The sequence below is a fragment of the Ixodes scapularis genome, unplaced genomic scaffold, assembly GCF_016920785.2.
Source record: "Ixodes scapularis isolate PalLabHiFi unplaced genomic scaffold, ASM1692078v2 PGA_scaffold12__126_contigs__length_90152505, whole genome shotgun sequence".
In the NCBI taxonomy this organism is placed as follows: domain Eukaryota; kingdom Metazoa; phylum Arthropoda; class Arachnida; order Ixodida; family Ixodidae; genus Ixodes; species Ixodes scapularis.
Window position 1 is genome coordinate 5480636 of NW_024609838.1, and position 22715 is coordinate 5503350.

At 47.9% G+C, this 22715-nt stretch overlaps 1 protein-coding gene across 2 annotated transcripts in view; it reads right to left on the reverse strand.

Moving 5' to 3' along the window:
* LOC8052985 (receptor-type tyrosine-protein phosphatase mu) overlaps window positions 1–22715 on the reverse strand; it is a 77364-nt gene that overhangs the window by 27927 nt on the left and 26722 nt on the right. For both annotated transcript variants that reach the window (XM_042289389.1, XM_042289388.1), the window contains exon 2: window positions 1123–1229. In XM_042289389.1, the coding sequence (XP_042145323.1) occupies window positions 1123–1210 (88 nt within the window). In that variant the 5' untranslated portion in view covers window positions 1211–1229. The remainder of the gene's footprint in view (window positions 1–1122; window positions 1230–22715) is intronic.

The following is a 22715-nucleotide window of genomic DNA, read 5'->3' on the forward strand; positions in this document are numbered from 1 at the left end:
GGGAAGAGAAACGCTTCAGACAGTAGAGAGTTTTAGGGAACCGTTATAGCATTTCCTATACGGTATACGATAGGCCTTCCGGTACCAACTGCGCATGCGCCACCGGAGAAGTCTCGCTCATGCGCAGTTCCTACCGGAGTGCCCATCGTACCGTATCGGGCGTGCAAAAAAGGTTCCTTAAAATGCTTTAGCGTCTTCAGACGGTCTTTTTCACGGTGTATTTAGCGGCGTGACCGTGACTTAAAACTCGACTGTTTTTATTTTCGCACCAAGCCAGATTCACCGCTCTCAGAATTGGCGACTCCAACGAAATCGACGCCCCGTAGCGGCAACGCTCAGAAGCTCAGAAGAGGGGGTCGTCTCGACTCTGTCGTCTGCTATCGCTGCTGGGTTCTCCTAGGCAGCATAGAAACAAACATCGTTTCCAGTAATTTGTTTTACGCTTCCGCAGTGTCATTCCTACGCACTGACTAGAAGGAGGTCTCTACCGTCGAAAAATTGCTTTGCTTTTATATATAACACCGATTTTACGCTGCAGTGCAAGAAATTTATGGTGGTCCGCGTGCTGAACGACGAAAACTTCTTCTTGGTATGCGAACGCAAAGAAACACAAGGGACATCTGACGTGTTTTTCTGTGTCCCTTGTCTTCTTTTGCGTCCGCATACCAAAATGTTTAACCAACACGCTCTCACGATTCTATCTATGAAAAGAACCTCCTTTCGACTGCCATTTTTTCTGCTCCTTATAGTTCGCTGGAGTCGCGAATCTCGCAAAATCGAAGCGATATCCTTGCGGTGTATAGTGCCGTGCGCAAAGCATCTCGGGAAGCCCCTCGACCACAGCGTCGGTTTGGATTTACCAACCTCAGTTCACAACATCCCGTACCGACATCAACGTTGTTACGTGCGTGGATTACGAACAATCCGGATGAGCGTCAGCTTGAGGCCGCAGTGCTGTATTCTCCTACGTCACTTAACGGAGGTTACGAATACGAACGCTAACGCAGCACTCGTGCCGAACCCGCGTCCCGCGTTGGCCTTTCCTCGGTGACGTCGAAACTGCGGCACAGCGGCCTTGTTTTCTACGACGTGATTGCTCGAGGCCCAGGCGCCAGCACTCACCGCCGTTGCTGACCGGGGGGGCCTTGCTGCCGTTGACTGCGACCTTGCCAGCGGAGTTGTTGTTGGTCTCCTTGACCAGCGTCGTCATTCTCGCACTCCGAGGCTTCCTGCGAGGCAAGGGCGAGACTGCGTGAGAAGAGAGTATAGAGTTCCCGCTTCCATTGCTACGTATTGCAGATTAGCTAACGTACTCGCATTACAAATGGGAGCGTACTGTAGATGGGTCAATGACAGTTCAAGAGACCCAACGTATTATGGTCACGCTTCTTGCTTTCTCATACAGTTTGACTGACTACTGAGAGGTTCATGACTCTCCATTCCCTGCCTTTCTCGAGTTGTTCGGTGACTATATGGTCACTAAAAGCTCAAGAATCGCGGAGCCGTATATTATATATGGCCCTGCGATGTCGCATACATAGGGTGTTCGATTTTAATTCGGACATATTTATTACAACAACAACAAAAATAAATCCGTAAAAAGTACACCAATGCCGTGTGTGCAGGTCAGTCATACGGCCAGAGGAACATAATACAGGGGACTAATCCTCGCGTTATGTCGGATAATTAGCATGATTTTCTCGACTAACTTTTTAATTAGTTAAAATAAACATACGGTCCCAAATGAAAACGGGGATGATTAGATTAGCATCCGCGTTTCCGCACCCTGGCTTTGAGCCTGCTGCACAAAGGGCAACTTCAGTGCAACCCCCGCACGTCTCAAGCATAGGTCGGCATTTTAGAACCCCTTCATTCACCATCACATCACGAACAAAATCACGTCTTCAAATTCATTAGCATTCACGTCACAAGGTATTCCGACCTCCCAAAGTCACGGCCCTTCACATCCCGGCGTCCAACCGCGCCAAAACTTCATCCCCTTCGCATCACGGCTTTCAAAATCCGCCGAGAATTCATCCCCTTCACATCACGGCGTTTAACCGCGCCGTGAATTCATCCCCATCACATCACCGCCGCCTCCGAATTCACGGAGTCATTCACCATCACATCACCAATTCACAAAGTCATTCACCATCACCACGAATTCATCGGAATTCACCATCGTGAATTCATCAGAATTCACAACACATCATGAATTCATCCAAATTCACCATCACTTCATGAATTCATCCGAATTCACCATCACTTCACGAAGTCATCCTAATTCACCATCACATCATGAATTCATCGAAATTCACCACCACATCATGAATTCATCCGAAATCAGCAACATATCATGAATTCATCCGAATTCACCGTCACTTCACGAAGTTATTCACCATCACGGTCAACACGAATTCACCGGAATTCACCATCACATTACGAATTCCGCATAATTCACGAAGTCATTCAGGTTCATTCTGACTAAATTTGACTTCACAGCTGGTAGTTTTCATGAGTTCACAGTTCTTGCGGAATAGGACTGTGGCGCCTTTTTGTGCGCCGCCGCGCGGAACCAGCAGGTCACGTGATATGGTCTCGGCGCCGGATTAGGTGCGCCTGCTGATAACGTCAGCTTCGGCTTCGTCCCTTTTGAAACGATATATGGGTGCGCCGCATAGACGAAGTGGCGCCTGCTGCTACTAGTGCCCGCCGCCTTGGCACCGGCTCGCAGCGCTCTCGGAGTCGTATATGAGAGCAGTGTTGGAACTAACGCGTTACAAGTAACGACGTTACTTGTAACGCATTTCCCTTATAAACAGCAGTTGCTGCGAAAGTGCTCGACAAAGGGCCACCGCGCTGAGGCGCGCATGGCTACGCAGCGAGACTGATGCCCAAACCGTTAAAGTCAAATGGGTCCCTGTCGTTTGCGGTGAAGGATGAAAACAACCTGCAAGCAAGCAAGCTCCTGCGTAACATGTTTTCCGCCTCTTCTGAATTCATAACCGTATTCACTATCACGTCGAGAATTAAATTCAGGTATTACTTCCCATCACAAACTTATCAAGTTCACGAGCCACTCACATCACATATTCATCTTGTTCACGAGCCATTCATCATCACATCACGAATTCATTAAGTCATTCACATCCCAATGAATTCTATTCAATTCACGAGGTCATTCACAATCTCAACACACCATGAGTTCATTTAAATTCACGACTTCATTCACCATCACATCACGACTTCATTCACCATCACATCACAAATTCATTCACCATCACATCGCGACTTCACACACCATCACATCACGAATTCATTAAAATTCCTGAAGTCATTCACCATCACATTACGACTTCACGACTTCATTCACCATCACATTACGAATTCATTCAAATTAACCAAGCCATTCACCATCACATCACGAATTCATTCACATTCACAAGAATTTATTCAGAGCCATTCAGATTCACGCCGTGAATGTGAATGAAGGTGAATGAGCGAGTTCATGGATGAATTCGCTGAGGTATGGTCTCAAGTGCTTCGAGTCGTTTTAAAATCAACCGATCTAGTGGTTTTCGATGACGCTCGGCAAGTTTCCAGCCAACATTACTAAACCACTCAGTTGGGAAACTCGCCCTTAAAACTTGGGCCGCTGTCGTCTACCGAGACAGAGCAAAATACGATAACAGCGCCACCCTTTAGCGACGAGTTGAAACATGAAAAATGCTTCATATAGCTACTCCAAGATGGCCGTGCGAGATGGCGCCACCGGCCCTACCATGACTCGACGGAACCAGTGAGTGCAGCCGTGCAGTTCACGGAGTGGCCCGCTGCGGCAGACATGGCAGCGTTGCGATCGCCATTAGCTCGGTACTAGGATAAGGATCGGCGCCCCTTTTCCAGAGCAGCCTCTATGGCAGTTTCCCAACTGAAGGGTTCAAGTAACGTTGTCTCCAACCATAGCCTCCTCTATACGGAGAAAGCCTGGCACATCGACGACGGAGCCATAGAGCGCGCGGCCGCAGGAAAAAGGAGAGAAGCAGCGCGCCGAACGGTGACCAATATGGTAGCGCAGAGCAAAAAGGGTAGACCTAGACAGCGAGCGCTTGGGTCATGAGCGGCCGCTCCCCGAACCACGCTTGTTTTTGTGTTTTCGTCACCGTCGTTTTCGTACTCCGGGAGAAACGGGCGCGGCGATTCGAAAGGGCGCAGGGAGAAACGGGAAAGGGTGGACGTTGAGCTTCTCCTCTCCACGAAAGCGACAAGAAAAGAGAGAGAAAAAAAAAAAGATTGTTTCTGCGTTTGGCCGCTCGCTCTTTTGTGGCGCTAGCGTACAAGGTTCTCTCCGCTCCCGTTTCTCCGCCCCTCCTTTCCCATTTACGGCGGCCGTCTTTTCACGCGACGCGCCAGGCTTTCTCCGTATAGAGGAGGCTATGCGACCTGTCAACTTTCTACTGAAATCATCACTAAAACATCGCTTTCAGCGAAAAGAAAGAGACAGCTCCAAGAACATTTTGACAAGTCGAGCAAATCGACGGATAAAACGCAGTGTCTGTCTGTCTGTCTGTCTGCCAGTCCGTCTGTCTCTTATTTTCCCCCTTTTCACATGCCCTTCTGTCTGTCTACCTGTCCGTCTGTCTGTCAGAGCAAAATTCGCACCCTCGATTTTTTTTTTTTTTTTATCATGCAAGAGTCCGTAAGACGGTAGTTAGTAGGCATGGATAACCAGCACGGTACAAGGACGTTAATCGCGTGCCATGTACATCAACTAACCGATAAGGAAGCCGAAGAAGGGATCAAGAAGCAAAAAGCATGGATATAATATGTGGCATATTTATTATACAAGGTGTTTAATTTGATTTCGAACAGATTTGTTGAAAAAGACATCCTGAAGAGTAGAATAATGTGGTCTGCACTGGCTAGTTATACGGCCATGAGAGCCTAAAAAGTGAGTGTGTGTGTGTGTGGGGGGGGGGGGGGGGGGGGGACCCTCACGATAGGTCAGATAATTAGCTAATATCTCTCGATTAACTTTTTTTTTAATTATTGAGAATAAACGTACGGTTCTAAAACACCGATCTCGACAGCTGATTTGAATAAGCCACCGCTGCGGCAGTGCATCGAGGGAACTTCAGTTTTTCTGCACGCGCGACAACCTCGCTGGAGCTCTGCGCTTTTGGGGTACAATACGGCACGATCCCTCGCATCCACGGCCGTCTGCCTTATGTGAACTAAATATACGGCGGCGTCACGGATGCGCCGAACGCTTGGTGAGATCGGTCCGTTAGAGCATAGCCTCCTCTATACGGAGAAAGCCTGGCGCGTCGCGTGAAAAGACGGCCGCCGTAAATGGGAAAGGAGGGGCGGAGAAACGGGAGCGGAGAGAACCTTGTCCGCTAGCGCCACAAAAGAGCGAGCGGCCAAACGCAGAAACAATCTTTTTTTTTTCTCTCTCTTTTCTTGTCGCTTTCGTGGAGAGGAGAAGCTCAACGTCCACCCTTTCCCGTTTCTCCCTGCGCCCTTTCGAATCGCCGCGCCCGTTTCTCCCGGAGTACGAAAACGACGGTGACGAAAACACAAAAACAAGCGTGGTTCGGGGAGCGGCCGCTCATGACCCAAGCGCTCGCTGTCTAGGTCTACCCTTTCTGCTCTGCGCTACCATATTGGTCACCGTTCGGCGCGCTCCTCCTCTCCTTTTTCCTGCGGCCGCGCGCTCTATGACTCCGTCGTCGATGTGCCAGGCTTTCTCCGTATAGAGGAGGCTATGCAGGTCGATGCCTAAGAGAGAGAGAGAGAGAGAGAAAGCAATTGTTGCTATAACAGCTGGAGGATATTTCTTGAGTAGTCTTTTCTGCGTGGTTATTATGCATAAAGCGAGCCACCGGGGATTCGGTAGCCTCGCGTTTTCTATTATCGTGATAGAAGACCTTCAGGTGCACAAACACCTTTAGAAAAGTGTTGTAAAATAAAGGTGTATCGGGTGCTGTCACACACACGCCGTTCCATGTCGTCGCACTTCTTCTCTCCCAAAGGGAGTAAATCCGCACAGCCCAATTCACAATCGCCGTCAGTTGGTTGAAAGGGTGTGCACGTAAACCATCCTAAACTTAGCCGTACTGTTATTCCCTCTGGGAGGTGTGGTACATATGTGTGACAAGTGTACTTACACCGCCGAGGGGTGTATGCGCTGCATCCTATTTTCTGAGGTAGATGCGGTCGATAATCAATCGTACGAGCTCATACAGAAACAATTACGAACATAGAGAGCTATCGGATATTTGATCAAATTTTCGTCACTCGGTAAAACGACAGCTCACTCATAGTATCCACTAACCAGCTAAAGTTTCTACTCTCATGGCTTAACAAACACATGTGGAGTTTTCTACAAACAGAAACAAACTAACTCTTTTGATGAACCCAAAAATTATCCACGGTACCCACTAATTGTTCATCGTCACTTTAAGAGAGAGCGGGAGAGAGTCAGTGTTACACCGTTCACTCCCATTCGCTCCCGAAAATTACTCCTCTGTATCTTTTAAAGCCGACTTCATTTCGGAGAAATTGAAGGCCCGTTCACACAATTGTGTTCGCTTACGACCGAGTTCATGTGACCTCTTGCGACGTGCAAACACACTCTCACGCTAGCGCCATCTCTGAGGTGACCGTGGAACTGCATTTCCCTAGTGCCAAGGATTTGCATTATGTGCAAAATTAAATATATCTACTATTTATGAGAAATGTGTCGTTGATAACATCGTAAAACGTTTTGCAGCAAAAAAAAAAAAGACATGTGAAAAAAAAAGACGAAAAACAATATACGGAAGTTGCGAATGTTTAATGGCTACCCAAAAGATGGCGCCAAAATTATGGTCTCAATGTTTCTTGAAGTTTATGACGCCCAATCGTGAAGGATTCAATTGGTCGAACATAAATTAAGTTTCATTATTAGGCCTGCGTAATCATTTTGAGAGGGAGATATAGTTTGTTTAGTTGGGAATTTCTTACATTACCCCCTAACTCCATGGAGGCCATTACAGAGAGAGAGAGAGGGGGGGGGGGGTGCCTAAATTGCCGAAACATATACGAAACCTCAATGTTTGAATGTCAGATCTACTGTATATATCAACACAGCAAACTGTACAGGTTATTATAAAACGCGGTTGGTGCTTGTGATCGTGAAGGACGTAGGAAGTTCCCCTTTAAGCTAATCTCGGGTAAAAACCAAAGAAAACAAAATAACATATTCGACCTTCGGTTGGAACGCGAATAAGATAATTTCTACTTTTTGGTTGTTCTTAGCGCTGATCGATTCGGTATGATAAAGTGTGAAGGTTGTGAAAAAAGTTCGCGCATCAATAAAGACTGACAAAAAAAGAACACGATGAAAAAGACGAGACGCGAATGACAATTCACTATCTTTAAGTTAATCTGCGTTCACGTTGCTTCCGCAGGGGGCGCCAACTCCGTAATTTTACGATGTATTTTTTTTTTCTCTCCAACTATTCAATACTGAGTGTTCCAATGGATGCGGAAGGGATGAACGATCGTTTTGACTCCTTCTTGACTCTTTTATGTCTTCCTTTCTTACGTAACACATTCGACCCACGCACACTAGCGTCCTGTAGCGAACCGGATTTTCGACATGCCACAAACTCATTATACGGTGAGCCCCGACCGATTGTCAGGCATACGTAACAAGTCTCGACATCGTATCACTCTTTTTTTATTTTTATTATTATCCTCGCGCACGACTGGTGTACATACCGGTTTTCGAGATCACGGTACGCAAGTGATCATTTGAAAGTTCGCGCCAGGGGGAAAGGGGGGGGGGGGGGGGGGGGCGCATATAAGGTCACATAGGAAATAGTTCGCAGGATTACACGTCAGAATACCGAAGAAACCACCTGCATATTGTTTTTGGCTATTTTTGCTTAATACTATTAGTATTGGACATTGCGTTCAAAGTTGAGGCGACGGGTGCCCCACGTACTATTTTGTTCTCGCTTGCGGCTGTATGTTCCGGCTGATGTGGCGTATATATCACACATACAATTAATGTCAAACCTTATTTTTTCAGCAGAGTTGTTAAGGGCTAGGTTCGCCAGGATCGTGTCCTGTACCAAACAAATGTCGACACAACAGTCTGGTTGCCGCCGTCGCTCATAGATGGAGGTAGCTGTCCGGACTGTTGCGTTTGCCGGTTGTCTGCTTGCCGCCGTCGCTCATAGATCGCCGGCTACCTTCCCAGCCTTTCCACTCTGGCTTGTTGACTTGCGGACGGCCAGTACTTCATTCCCACCATAGTACCGCTTCGCTGGTCTTCCTTCTTCATTAGAGTGGAAAGGCTGAAAGTTTTTAAGCATTGGAGCGAACACATGGAGCGAACCGGCGTTATTAGCTTTTGAAGCCGCGCAAAACGGCCCCTGAATTCCGCTGTCCCATAGAGCTAAGGCCGTAGTGTGTAGCGGCCAACGCGCGGCGTAGTTCCAAAGAACGCCACCCCACAGAGAAGCCCTCTCAATGGCAGCGCAGCGGCCTGGCCGCCGGCAGAGCCGTATATGGGGAGAGTTTAGCCAGTCTAATGATCTCGCCGTCGTACCGCCCCCCTCCCGAGTGAGCCAATCCGCCCGCGGCGCAGAGCGAGAGGCGTGAGCGCATGCGCGTGAACTCTCGGCTGCTTCCAGATGAGCAGGGACGGCTGCCATTTCCATTCCTTCGCCCGGCGAAATGCATGGGATCGACATCCAAATTTCGGTTCTTTCCTTTTATTTGGCAGACTCTGGCAAGGCAAGAAAATGATAGAGTGTTATTCCTCGGTGGCTTAAAAAGCTAGCAAATTATGTTTCTCCACTTTTGAACACAAACATTGATTCAGGCGAAAAAGAAATCAGCCCGTAGCAGACGACGCGTATATAACCTCAACAGTGCTCTGCGCCGGCATGCCGGCGCAGAGCACTGTTGAAACTCTGAGGCAACGTTTGACGCAACGCTGCAGCGTTGCGTCAAAATGGCGGTCGTCTCCTTTTTGCTCTCTTCTTTCCTCTCATTCGTTTGGGCTCTCCCTCCCTTTCCTTCACTTTTCTCCTCTCCTGCGCCTTCGTCGCCACACCCACTGGCCAAACTCTCCCAATATTCTGCTCTGGCCACCGGTAAGGGCCCGTTCACACTTCCGACTTGGGACAGTCGCTGGAGCGACTAGCGACAAGCGACTGGCGACCACCAGTGTTCACACCTGATTGAGCGACCGACGAGTCGCCAGGCTCGCTGCCAACTTAACGGATAGTAATCAACACCTTCCCGAGCCGGCTGAACGGTTTTTCTAATTAAAAACGCAAGCAGAAAAAAAAAAAGCAAAAAAAAAAAACTTAATGGTGCTTTGGAGCGTAAAACAACGGCTATATATGCGCTCCCTCAACCGTACCTATACATGCCGAAAACGTCGCCGATCTCGTTCCAGGCCTGCAACGTTTTGTCCCGATCTTTATGGTCGGGGTGCCGCTTATTGTAAAGAAACGGATAGTCTTTAACAGCATTATTAAGAACTTCCGCGGAGAACTCCATGCCAGTTACTGCCGCCATGCGCGCGTCGCTATTTCCCGCGGGAAGCAGTGCCGGATGTAAACAAACGCACCCATCACTTCCGACGAGACTCTGATTGGCTCCGTCATCCAGCGACTTGTTTTTGCGATTTGAGGAATCGGTCCGGGAGCGACTGCCCAAAACCGGTCGCGGAGCGACCAAAATCCAGTCGCTAGTCGCTGGTCGCTCCAGCGACTGTCGCTAGTGTGAACGTGCAGGGAGCCAGCAGAGCCCGCCCGGGCAGACTCCGTAGGGGCTGCACGGCCGAGCTCAGCACGGCGCGCAGCTTGAAGGAATACGTTACGTATAGGAATGATTTCGACACGTTAGTAGTCTTAAGTGTCTTCGTAGTTTCTTTTTGAACGCGCTCTTTTTGTACGTATTTGAGAGCGAGAAAGCCAACGCACACAGTTTGCTCTAAGTAGAGATGGTAACTTGAAGCTATCATTTCTCCAGTTTGGGGTGTGGGCTAACCCGATGAACTTTCGCAAGTGCGACTAACAATCCCGTCCTCGAAACACCTCCGCGGAGCAAAAAAAAAAAAAAAAAAAAAAAAAAGTCTCGATTGTACCGTTAAAGGGACCATGAAGGCAATTTAAATGTTTTATTAAATAAGGTGTTTTCGGACGCATTGGGGTCCTGGCATGCCACACAAGATTTTCTAGAACGTTGTGACTCTTATTTTTGTACCTGCAAATAAATTTGCGAAACCGAAACAAACATTCAGATTTCTTCCCGTTTTCGCCTCTGGAAAGAGAAGTGACGTCAGGGAGCACTGTCGGCATCGGTAGGATTTAGTGCACACTCAGTGTGGTTCCCGTGGTTCGCTCTAGTGCACGGCGGTCTGTGAAGACAACCTGGAAGAAATGGACGACAACGCCGCGCTCGCAAACGAGTTTGAGCTCCCGTTCAGCGACCTCACGCCGACTGAACGGGAGATGCTGCTAAGGACACATAACTCTGGATTGGCGCTTTACGAGGGCGCCCCAGACTTACCTGACACCGCTGTCCACAGCTCTACGCAAGACGACGGCGCGCAACCAAATGCTGCGCATTGCTGCATCGGTCGGCAGTTCGACCGCACGTCTTTAGCCGGCCTTTCGCGCAACCTACTACTGCACATAAACGCGGCATGATTGGTGAGACACCAGCTCGCAAAGCGAACACGAGACGACGCACGAAACCAAAACCAAAAGTCCGCCGCCCCCGGCGCCCGTACCTTTTTCTTTTTTTTTTTTTGTCCATGGTTGCTCGATGCTTTTTACGCGCCCGAGGTAGCAGTGCGGGATGCGTTCAACCAGTGACAAACGGAGGGATTGCTTCAGATTATGCTTTTATACACGGTATGAAACCTATTAATTCCCAACTGCAACTTCAAAAGATTATCCAACGTTCAAATAAACATTTTTCATCACATCTCACCACCAAAATCGAAACAAAGAGCGCGTCTATCATTTGAACCAATCGCCAGACGAGGTGCCCGTTGTCGTCACGCTTCGGCGCACTTTAGTTCACCTTTCTGCCGCCGCCTCGGTGGGGTCTCAGGCATCGTTCCCGGCGCTATTATTACCGCGCCTGTTTGCTCGATTGGTGCGGCACCCAAACTTCTGTTCGGGCTAGAACTTGGTCAACAGTATCTGAGACGTGCATGACATCAATTTCAATCCTCGAATAAAACTTCGAAACTGCCTTCATGGTCCCTTTAAAGCGGCAGCTAATGGCTGCTAAGTGTTTTTTTTTTATTTTATTTTAAAAAATTTTGTGCATTTGTTTTGTATGATCGAGACGGCTCCTTGCGTGATTTGGGATAACACTATGCTTTTTTTTTATTATTCTTATGATTATAATGTTTCGGCATTGTGCCTATAGGGCATCGAAGGGTGACACATCACTTCAAGGAGAGACAGTGAGGCACCCTGGACACAAAATAAACGGCATACCCTTCGCACAACGTACCCTGACACATTTTTTTTTTTTACGACGACAGTTATTATTGCGGAGATTTCGTGAACGTTCATCCGCTAAATTTAACGGGAAAGCTTCCCAGCTAAGCTCTTACCGGGAAACTTCTTTCCACTACATTTAGCAGAAAAACAATTCCAGCATTCCCCACCTACATTTCGCGGGAAAATTACTTCGAGTTTTAGTAGATCGTTCCTACACGACTCCGATAACGATACCCGATAACCATATGATGCTTGCTCAAAAGCGTCGGCGCAGTGTCGGGTACATCGTTATCAGAACAATCAAAACGATATAAACCTACTCAAACCCCCTCTCTGTCCGGTATCGTTATCGGAATTGACCTACTAAAACTATCCCCAATGCCTCGTGCACCTCCTCGCTCAATCTGACGGGGAAATGCGCGATGCCACGAATGTAGTCTGCGAGCAACAGTGTGCAAGAAATCGCGCAGCACGTCGCCTCAGTTCATTTTGACACAGCAAGAAACCAGATTTTTTTTTTTTTCGTTCCATTCAGCCAAATTTGGCAACACTTAAAGAATTTTGAACCCCCCCCCCCCCCCCCCCCCCCCCATTAACTTTTCCTTTCATTGTTGTTCACTTTCGTCATTACGTTCCATTGTTCGGCGGTACTCTTCTTTCAACTGAACGTCGCTCGTTGTTTCAGACCAAGTCTGCCCATTTCTTTAATTTTTCTCGAGTGCGCAGGGAGCGATGGCTAACGGTTCCTTTGTCTCAAACCGAGCAAAGGAATTGCGCAGCGCCCAGCGCCGCTCGGTACCTAAGTGGAGAAACGTGCCTCCGATGTATCCGTTGCAAACCCCCCCACCGCCACCCCCTCCCCCCCCCCCCCCCCCCCCCCAAAAAAAAAAAACAAGAAAAAAAGGCAGAAAGAAACGTATATGTCTTTGCTGGCGGCTCAATACGCTGCTAATATGACCCCAACTGTTCCTCCGTTCGAGGTACGACGGATATATCTGGAATGGGTCGAGAGTTGGCTTCGCGTGTACGACCCATTGTTAACGTGCCGCTGAGTCTTTCTTTCTTTTTTTAGGTTGTTTTTGTTTATTTTTGTTGATGTTGTGTTCGTGTGTTTGTTGTCGAAGACCGCCCTCTGTCCCATGTACCTCCATGGCGCAAATGCATCAACGTTGCCTCAGATTTTCCGAATCTCTTCAAAAAACCGTTAGAATCGCGAAAACCTTCAAGTCAGATTTGAACTTTAGGATTTAATGTATTTAGAAAAGGAAATAATAAGTTCGTATCTTCTTTTTCTTATACTCCATTGTAGTTGTACTGTTGTCTGATTGTCCGATATGTATATTATTTTTCTATTCTGTATTTTATCTGCTGCGGGAAAACAAGGGCAAAAACTATAATGATAATGGACGGGATGGCAGTACCGTAGTTCTTTATCAATTTTTCTTGTCTTTTTTTTTTTTCCCCGAGTTCTGCGCTCTTGGTGTCATATAATAATAAATATCTCTTTCAGGCGGTATACCCGTAGAAAACTTTTCAGCGTTGCCGTATCAACCCAGTCAGACTGATGTGCATTCGTCACGACTTTACGGTCACTCCAACCATTACCGTCGTCCGATCATTCTCAGTGAAGAGCATGTTTCGTAGCAAACAAATTTTGTCGTATCTTGTAAACAAGTCAACCAGATCGCAGTAGTACATTTACGATTACCTCTTTTGCTTCTTTTTGTGTGTTTCGGCAACGACAAACAAACTGCGTCATGCGATTCGTGGCTTGTTTACAGACCCAGCCAAAAGCGAAGTTAGGCCTAATACGCAAACTGGAGTGCCGCGGCACTGGCCTACATTTACCCATCTTCGTGACACGGACGATCGAACCAGCCGGCGGGCCCGAGCCGGCGTCGTGCAGAATGATATTCGTATGGGAAAATCGAACATTTGCCAAACGACCCGTCCCCTAAAAAGTCGCCGTGTTTACCGTGGCACGCTCCACGGGGCATCATCCGTCACAAGCGAAAAGAAACAACCGACAAAAACGACCTTGGCCCGATATCCTTCGACTCTTTCGAAGCTACTTGGAGAGGACATGCATAATGGACTTTTTTCTAGAAGAAATGTGCGCATGCGCGTGGTGTTTATCACATAGCTACCGATTACTGCGTGTTGTTTTGGTGGCAACGGGACGATAATATCATTGTATATTGTTCGTCGCTTACCCCCCCCCCCCCCCTTTCCTCCCCTTGCCCCCGAGGTAAGCGACGGATTATTTATTAGTCATTGATGGCCTTGAACGATCCGATTAACTGCATCGTGAAGTGTGGTAGGCTGTCCCGAAAGCGTTCTTCCATCCTCCAAAAGCGTTTCACGCATTTACCGCTAGGTGGCGTCCTCGTGTCGAATGGAAGGCTAGGTGGCGTAAGCTACCGCCCGATCCAAAGGGCTCAGCCGTATTCATCCATCCATCCATCCAAGAATTCTTTACCAGGCTCTGTCAATTCCTAATTTAGAAGTATGCTGTTAAAAGGCTTTAAACCGTACTCTTTTTAAGCTTTGGCTAGGTGGCCCAGGCCGCCACCCCATTAAAAAGGTGCAGCTCCATTCACCCATCCATTCATCCAGAGGTTCATTGGCTCCCGAAGCCTAACTGAAGCCTCGAACATATATTGTATAATTTTGGGCCTTGGCATCCTCCCCGATCATGAAGGTTGCACACGGGCGAAAATTGTTAGCAGCACGGCTAAAGTGATCGGAGCAGGGATGGGTACCAGTTATGCCAACTTGGTCACATTAGGCTAGACTAGGATGGGTTACATTAGATTAGGTTATGCTAGGTTGGGTCAGCTTAAGCCAACTTGGTCACATTAGGCTAGACTAGGATGGGTTAGGTTAGATTAGGCTATGCTAGGTTAGGCTAGGTTAGGTTAGGTTAGCTTGGGATCAACCTTGCGCGTTTTGTCAGTGCTGATTGCATGTGTTATAGACTCCCTACCCAAGCAGCACAGAGTTGACCAGTCATCGGCCAATGGCTGGCAATGGTCCTTGGCCAAGTGGCCAGACAGTGGCCAGAGACTCGCCGGTGATTGGCCTTTATCTGGCCATTGGCGAATGGCCACTGGCCATCAGCCATCGACCAAGCATTGGCCGATGAATGGCCACTCTCTGGCCACCGGCCAAAAGACCATCGCCAGACATTAACCATTGCTTGGCCAAAATCCGTGCTGCTTGGGTACTGTCTTCCGTCAAGGTTACCACTTTATATAATTTCGCGTCGTGGGAGAAAAAAAGAACAAATCATTTTGTTCGCTGACATTTTTGCTATTGAGACTTTGCCTTGGATTCGGGTGTAAACAATCCGTATATGTCTACAGACAGTACTACTATACGATAGAGCCGCTTGACCCGTGTCAGCAACGCCCAGGTTACAAGGCCGTGGGGCTGAATCATTTCGACGTCACCAGCAAGAGCCCAAACGCGAAGCGCAGATTTGACACGACCGCCTCGTCAACATTCGACTAAAAGATTCGTGTTCAATCAGCGAGAGCACGAGTTCTATTCACATGCTGACGCACCACTCGTGAAAAATCTGTGCTCTTCGTTTGGCCTCTTGAGAATGACGTCAGAAATCCATGACGACGGCCTTTTTATCTATTGGAAGCGTGCGACAAGAAAGCAGCCCCACTGTGCGGATTCTGTATACCACGAGCATTGGCGTCGACATCCTGCGTAGCAGCAAACCGTCCGAATCAATGTCGGCTGCTTACCTCAGCACAGTGCTATACAAAATGTTCGGAGCCACAATCAACGCCAAGTTTGTTTGTTTGTTTCTACGAGACCCGGTAATTGAGGACACAGATCCCCTCCTTGCGCTGTCAAAAAGCACCGCGCGATCGTCTCAATCCTAGCACGTCTACTCAATCGAATATTCAGAGGAATGAAGAAAAAAAATTATTATCTAGATTTTATCGATTACTGGCACCGATGACTGTCGTCCCGTAGTGAGTTCTGGACCGTTGAACACATAAACGCTTCGTAGGAGCGTTTATGAATTGCGGTGATGAGTTGAAAAACGATGATGCGTTGAGAATTGCGATGATGCCGAAACGCTAAACTCTCATTGGCTGAAAAAAAACAAATAGTGGGTAGAAACTTCAAGGCATCCAGCATTAAGGTCTACCCACTACTTTTTCAATCAAAGCCAATCAGCGCTCGGCGTCGTTGTGACGTCACCGAAACTCCTGTGCAAGAAGCAGACGAGCTTTCGCTCCGCCTATGATTGCTCCTGTGCCAAGGCGTGTGGGGTCTTCCATATTACCCGAGGGGGCGCCGTACTTGTGATGTCGGGTACACCGCATGGTACACCGCATACCTACCGCGAACGTCAGTCAAGTGACACGCCTCGAGTGAGAGGCAACAACGGTAATGAACAAACAAACAAACAAACACAGACTAGTAAAGCCGTACATTTCCATGTATTTATCATCGCTCCCACATCGACAAGCAAGCCGCCGTATAACGACGTCGGCTCCTGTATGCGATCGGATTGCGCAGAGAAGCGTTCTTCTCTTACTGTGCGTAGCGTAAAAAAGGCGTTCAGTTACAATCAAAGCTAAAATCGGTGCTATAGACAATTGCAAGCATGGCGCCCCGACTGGTTCCCCATGCGCGCGATCATGTGCAGCTTGCGCGCGAACATAGCTTTGGCAAGCTTGCAATTGCGGGAGCTTGTCCACATGAGTAGAGACATGCAGTCGCCTTGCTTGCCATCGTCTATACTCAGTGCTTTAAATGTATGCTTCCGACAATGAAAGTATGCTGTACGGAAATTTGTACGATTTTGAATAGCTTTTTACTAAGGGATTCCAGACGCTTCCCGAAGTCCACGTGTTCACCGGAAATGTCGACGTTGGCCCAGTGAATGAAACTTAAGTCACCGGCAGGTCCGGTCCCACTCCAGCGACAAACAAAAAAAAAAAAAAAAAAAACCGACATCAACTAAACTTACTGGATTCTGAGAAGCTCCAAGAGCTATACTTTGCCAGTATGGCCGCCATTTTTGTCCGTGGAATGAGCAGTTTTGCCTTGACCTCTCCGTTTTTTGGTGAGCGATTTGAATTCCCGGTGGCAGGTTCCTTCATAAAGACATTTCTGGTACCGGGCCTTTGTTATCCAAACACCGACAAAACAAGCGCTCATTTTTCAGACTCGGCGTCGATGCCTGGCGGAATTAAAAACTAATCTTCCCTGACTCGAAATACGCGAGAAAAACAATATCACCGTAAAGGACATGAGGAGATAAGCATGATTGATAGATCGATCGCATTCACAGTGCCAAAGACACTTATATTGGCAAGGAACGCTCTCGGTACGATAAAAGCCCCTACGTATAGTTGCGTTTGAGAGCGTTTGAGTGCGTTCGGCTGCGTTGCGACTGTGAGAAACCACGACATGCCTGGTTTTTATCAATGATATTGTAGTGAGTTTTTATGTCGCGCGTGCTTAAGCTATTCCTTGAATTAGATTCCACGCTTCATACGGACAATGCATATATGCCAGTGACTCGCTTTCCTTTTTCGACGCAACGCAGTCAAACGCTCTCAAACGCATATGTGCGTAGGGGCCTTCACGGCGATCTTGGTGCAACTGGTTCTGAACGACCCTTTCGAAGCTTCGAAGATTCGAAAGGACTGAATCAGTGATTGCCATGACGACAAAGACCCAATCGGCTAATGTCTTTACAAGGTTTGGGTAGTCTGCATGTTAAAGGGATGCTGAACCGAAATTTTGGGTGGAAATTCTCGGTCGCAATGGCATACAAAGCATGTCCTTTACATCTAAATGACGTTGTTTTGAGCGAGAAGGCGTATAAAATTGAATAAACACGAAAAATACAATTTTACGCGACCCCTGGTGAGCGTCGTGGAAAGCTCGCTTCGTGACGTGCACATTCTCATTCGCCTCAAGAGACAGACGGAGCCAAGCTAAGCCAGGCGCTAAGCCGGGTGGCGTTTGTTAGTACCAGCCGCTTTGAGAACAGCCGCCGAGCGAAGAATCAAGGCGAGCACCAACGAACGAGCAGAATGCGCGGAGGCACCAGGGGCGCTGGGGGCGCCGAGAATGCGCACGTCAGTTCCGCTACGCCTGCTCTCAGAAGGACTTGCTCGCGCCGGCGGCTTCCGGCCGAGGATTCGCTCTTAATTCAAAGAAATACAATAATTCAGGCCCCATCCGTCTGATTGAATATTGTTTTTAGCTACAGTACCATCCCGTTAAGCCCGCTCGGGCAATAATTATGAGATTTCAAATATCGGTTCAGCATCCCTTTAACGTCTGTTTGTGCCCGGCTAGCAGGCAGGAAAGGCGATGGCGCTATACTCTCCCAAGATCCCGTAACTTTCACACCGACAAGCCTCAAGCACGTGCAGCGCGCACGCGATGGTAGCTTGCAATCACTCGTACCTACACCGTGCTCGTACCATAGCTACGGTGGCTATCATAGCCTCCTCCTCACAAAGCCTGGCAGTTCGACGACCCGTTCGCAGATTTGGAGCGCGAGGATCTGGTAGCACAGAGCATCAAAGTGCATTTCTCGAAGAACCTGGACGTCAGCGCGCAGCTTTTGCAGTGGCGAGGACCCGAAACACATTTGTTCGCCCGGGAGAAGTGTGTTTCGGCGTCTCGCCGCAGCGGGGCGCCAGTCACGTGGCTCTCTCTCATCCGTTGTCTGTCGCTCGAGCTTTTCCATGTTTTCCATTTCGGCGGTCGCTTCTCGTGGCGATCTGCCAGGCTTTGTCAGTATATATAGGAAGCTATGTTCATCTACTTCGCTTCACGAGCACCTGGAGGGTGCGGGCTTGCCGAAGGTGCCGTCAAGTGCAGTGTGTGTTGCACGTGCTTGAAGCCTGTCGTTGTATAAGGTTGTTTCTGTTTGTCACTCTATAGACCTTTCCAGCGGCAGTCTCGAACGAAGCGACCGGGTAAAAAATGCTGAGTCATTGAGCTGTGGACGCATGCGCAGCGTCCAATTTAGCCCCACAGCAGATCAACAGCGCATGCTTGGAAGGCGTTCCACAGCCCAGCAGACAAAGATGGCAGCGCGCAGTAGGCGATTTCTGCGAAGGTCTATAGTGGAAGTCGGGCATCGGCAGTATGACGCAGCTTTCTAAACCACGGACCGTTGTTTCCATTACGGAAAGTGTGACTATGCACGGCGGATCGTGCACACAATGCGCGGCGCGCGAATGTGGACTGCATGCGTGAGCGCGGGCCGTGTATATACGCGCTCGTCCCGCGTGGCGGCAGCGAGCTGCAGCAACGTAACGCTCGTCGATTCCGACTCCGAAGTGGGGCACGCTGCATTCTCGGTGCCGGGCTGTCGGCACTCGCTTCGCATGCGGCACACGCATCTCCCCAGCGTCGCGCACTCACGCTCTCACGCACGCACGCCCGACGCGCTCACGCAACGAGCGAACGAACGCGATACGAGGTGCACTCGACTGTCCACCCCTGAGCTGAGAGTGCTGCGGAAGCTACACACGCTAGCCGGACCAATCAAAACCGCCTCCCTCTCGTCACGTGACCTCTCTCTCTCTCTCTGCGCGTCTAAGGGGTGGGAGCGTGGTCACGTGACCATAGGTAGACGCGCACGATTGGTTCGAACGAGCACGTAGCTTCTACCGTAATCGTGGACGGAGTTAGTGGCTCTCGCACGCGCGGGTGATTCTGTCACGTGATCGCGTAAGGCGAAGGGAGATGGAGGGAGAGGGGGGTGGGAGGTGCGGGGGTGTGGCGGGGGGCCAGGCTACGAAACAATGGACTGAATGTGTATGCCGCTGTGCCGTTCTCCGGTAATTAGGAGGAGACAGAGGGGAACCACGATACGTTGCACGTGGCGTGAGGCTACCCCGTGGGACAGTGTCTCTTTTCACTGTCCATATACTTACCAGTGTCCGGTGGTGTCGCAACAATCGACTGTTGCGACACTATAGAATCAGATGCTGGTAAGAGACGCGGCCGCGAGGTGGCCTCAGGTAATAGCGAGTTTTAGTAGACCGTGTTTCCCGCTCCGCTAAGCTCCTCCGGTGCCCGGAACTCTACAGCCAAGGCCATCGGCGCGCAGGCGCAGTAACGGTTTCTTCGTAGCGGAGGGCTAGCGGAGCGGGAAACACGGTCTACTAAAACTCTCTAATAGGGAGTTTTAGTAGACCGTGTTTCCCGCTCCGCTAGCCCTCCACTACGAAGAAACCGCCACTGCGCCTGCGCGCCGATGGCCTTTCCTGTAGAGTTCCGGGTAGCGGAGGGGCTTAGCGGAGCGGGAAACACGGTCTACTAAAACTCGCTAATGTCTAAAATTTTAGCGTAGATTATAACATCGGGAAAAGAAACTCTCGAGCGGAGAGGAAAATATTCGTAATAGATAAGATTAGGAAAGAAAAGGATGAGATCTTACAAATGACGTGGGTGAGACGAAACGGACGACGCGTTATTTTGACTTCGATCGAAGACTTGTTTTGAAGTTTGCGTCCAATCTCGACGTTTGTTTGTCATTTTCTTTCACATTAAACTATTCTTAATTGATAATTAAACAAGTAGCCATTTAAAAAAAAGGAAGAAACAAATATTAGCGCGCCTGCATTTTTACTTTTTTTTTCTCTTCTTATACTCACAACGTTGCTTGAATGACGATTTAAAAAAAATGTGAATTGTTTGTGGCGTCACGCGAAGAATAATAGTTTTGACGTGTAGATATAGGGGCACCATACTCAATAAAAACACAGTTTCTATTCAATATTCGCCTCTTTGTTCAAGCTGGCCACATTAGCATATGTAAATATAAGCGTGCTCGCGCATGCAAGCAAGTACGATCACACACAGACGAATGACATAGTACACGTACGCACTGCACAAACTAACGCTTACGTGGAAGACTGCACTCTAAAATAAAATTTAAAAAAAAAAGTTTTTGAGTTCACTCTTTTCAGAACATGATAAGAGCCATTCACGGTAAACAATAAAAAGACTCCAGCGAATAAAAGGAAAAAAAAAAGAACTGGGAATATTATTGGACGAAGAGAATACGATCTGCGCAAGGACACTATAAGGATGACGTTTCACGTGCTCACTGTCTTTAATCACATCTCGATTTTTTTTCCCACATCTAATCATTTTCTAAACTTCGTCACCGGCTGGAACCTTTCTATGGCTCTTCGTGATTGGCTGTGTCTGATTTATGCGGGAAAGCGAACCTACAGACATGTTTTGACAGTGTAGATGCAAGCCAATGCGAAATAGTCAACCTTTACGTGAGATGTTTTGACAGCACGGGTTTAGTCTTCCAGAATCTTGGCGGCCATGTTACACGCCGTCAATGAAACCATAAGCGAACGCGGAGCAACGTGTACTCGTCAGCTGAGAAAAAAAAAAGAAAGAAACGGCAGCAACTGCAAGCGCGTCTGTTGACCTCTTATGCAAACAGCGTCGCCGATGGCGTTTGCATTGTTCTGCCGGGCCGGGCGTTTCTTCCATTCTCTCCTCCTTACCCTAGTTCTTTCCGTCGCCCTCTTTTTCGCTGTCCCGTCTCTCGCTTTCTGCCTTTCCTTTGGCTCCTTTCTCTGAGATCGAGTGCTTGACACTTCGCTTGTATTGTTGTCTCCAAGGCCTCGGCTTTGTTTTCTTGCTGCTATTTGTCTCCTAATTTTCTTTGTTCATTTTTCTTTTTTTTTTTTTTTTCGTGAAAGAAGCAGTGCTAATCAGGGTTGTCACGAATCTGCCGAGATTCGAGTTCGAATCTCTCGGACTCCTTTCTTTAGTTTTTTCCCCCTTTTTTTAAGTTTTAACGCGAAGCTTGACAACATTCGACTGAAGTTCGACTATCATGTGAATGAACGGACATTGAAAACGAACTTTTAAATCGTTTGGGGGAATTAAACATAGAACCTTTGACTTTGGTAAACAAATATTTGCTTTCTTTTTTTGTTGAGCTTTCAGTGTCAGTGTAGGTGCATGACTTGTGGCGATTTTTCATTTTTGTTTTGCTTTTGTTTTATATCAAACGATTAATTACATAAAACATTTCTTTTTGTGTTAATTGTTTTGTGTGCTGTCTCTGCTGCTGCTGAGGGGAGATGGAGACCTGTCAAGCAACTGTTATGTTGATTTTTTCTCTGTTTTCCCTCTCCAAATGGAGAAAAATTAAGCATTTTGATTTGATTTTGATTTGAGTTGACGCCGCCTGGTGGAGGAGGAGTGCAATATTTATGGGGTACGTTGTTTTACGGAGCAAGCTAGCTAAATCAATAAAAGTTCATATATTTGCTTTTCTATCCAATAAATATTGTACTAATTCTTTACAATTTGAGAAACACGAATATATATCTTTCTTTTTTGATGTATATATATATATATATAAATATATAAATAAACATATTATTACAGTAAAACCTCGTTATAACAAAGTTGAAGGAGCGGTCGTAATTATTTCGTTATAACCATTAGTTTGTTATAGCCAATGTCCATTTCTTCCCACTATTAGCAAGCAAGGGGAATTATGATTGCTTTGTTATATCCATTAGTTTGTTATATATATATATATATATATATATTTTTTTTTTTTTTTTTTTGCGTGGAAGTTGGGAAGGCGGGAAACACTGTGCAGAACGTCGAAGTTTGTCAAACCTTGCCAGAAGTTCGACGGTTCGTCAGACAAGACGAACCTCGAAGGTCCCCCCCCCCCCCCCCCCCCTCCCCCTTCCCAACCCAATAGCAACGGACAGTTTTTAAAACGCGGGTCTTGGCAAGTGCCGAGTGGCGTCCCGCAATGGGATTGCGGCACTAGCCAATAAGAAGCCCTGAGATCGAGTCACAAAGCAAGCCTGAACTTAATAGCCAAGCCAAGCCGTGCCTTTCTTAAACTGTCTCCGACCATACAGCAGTGATAATTGTGTTACAGACTAACTTCTTGCCACTCTTGACTCGAGCGGACATCGAGTTTTGTCAAACTATATAGATCATTATGCAGTATATTTTTTTTCCGCGTCCGTCTGATTATTGTGAGCGTACAGTATCTGCGCTGACGTCATTGTACCAACGCGTTTAAGAGCTACACGAAATAACTACAACTCGAGATAAAGTTCCCCGGGCCAGTTCTAACCTTTTCAAGGATAGCAGCCGCGAATATAATAGTAATTACGTGCA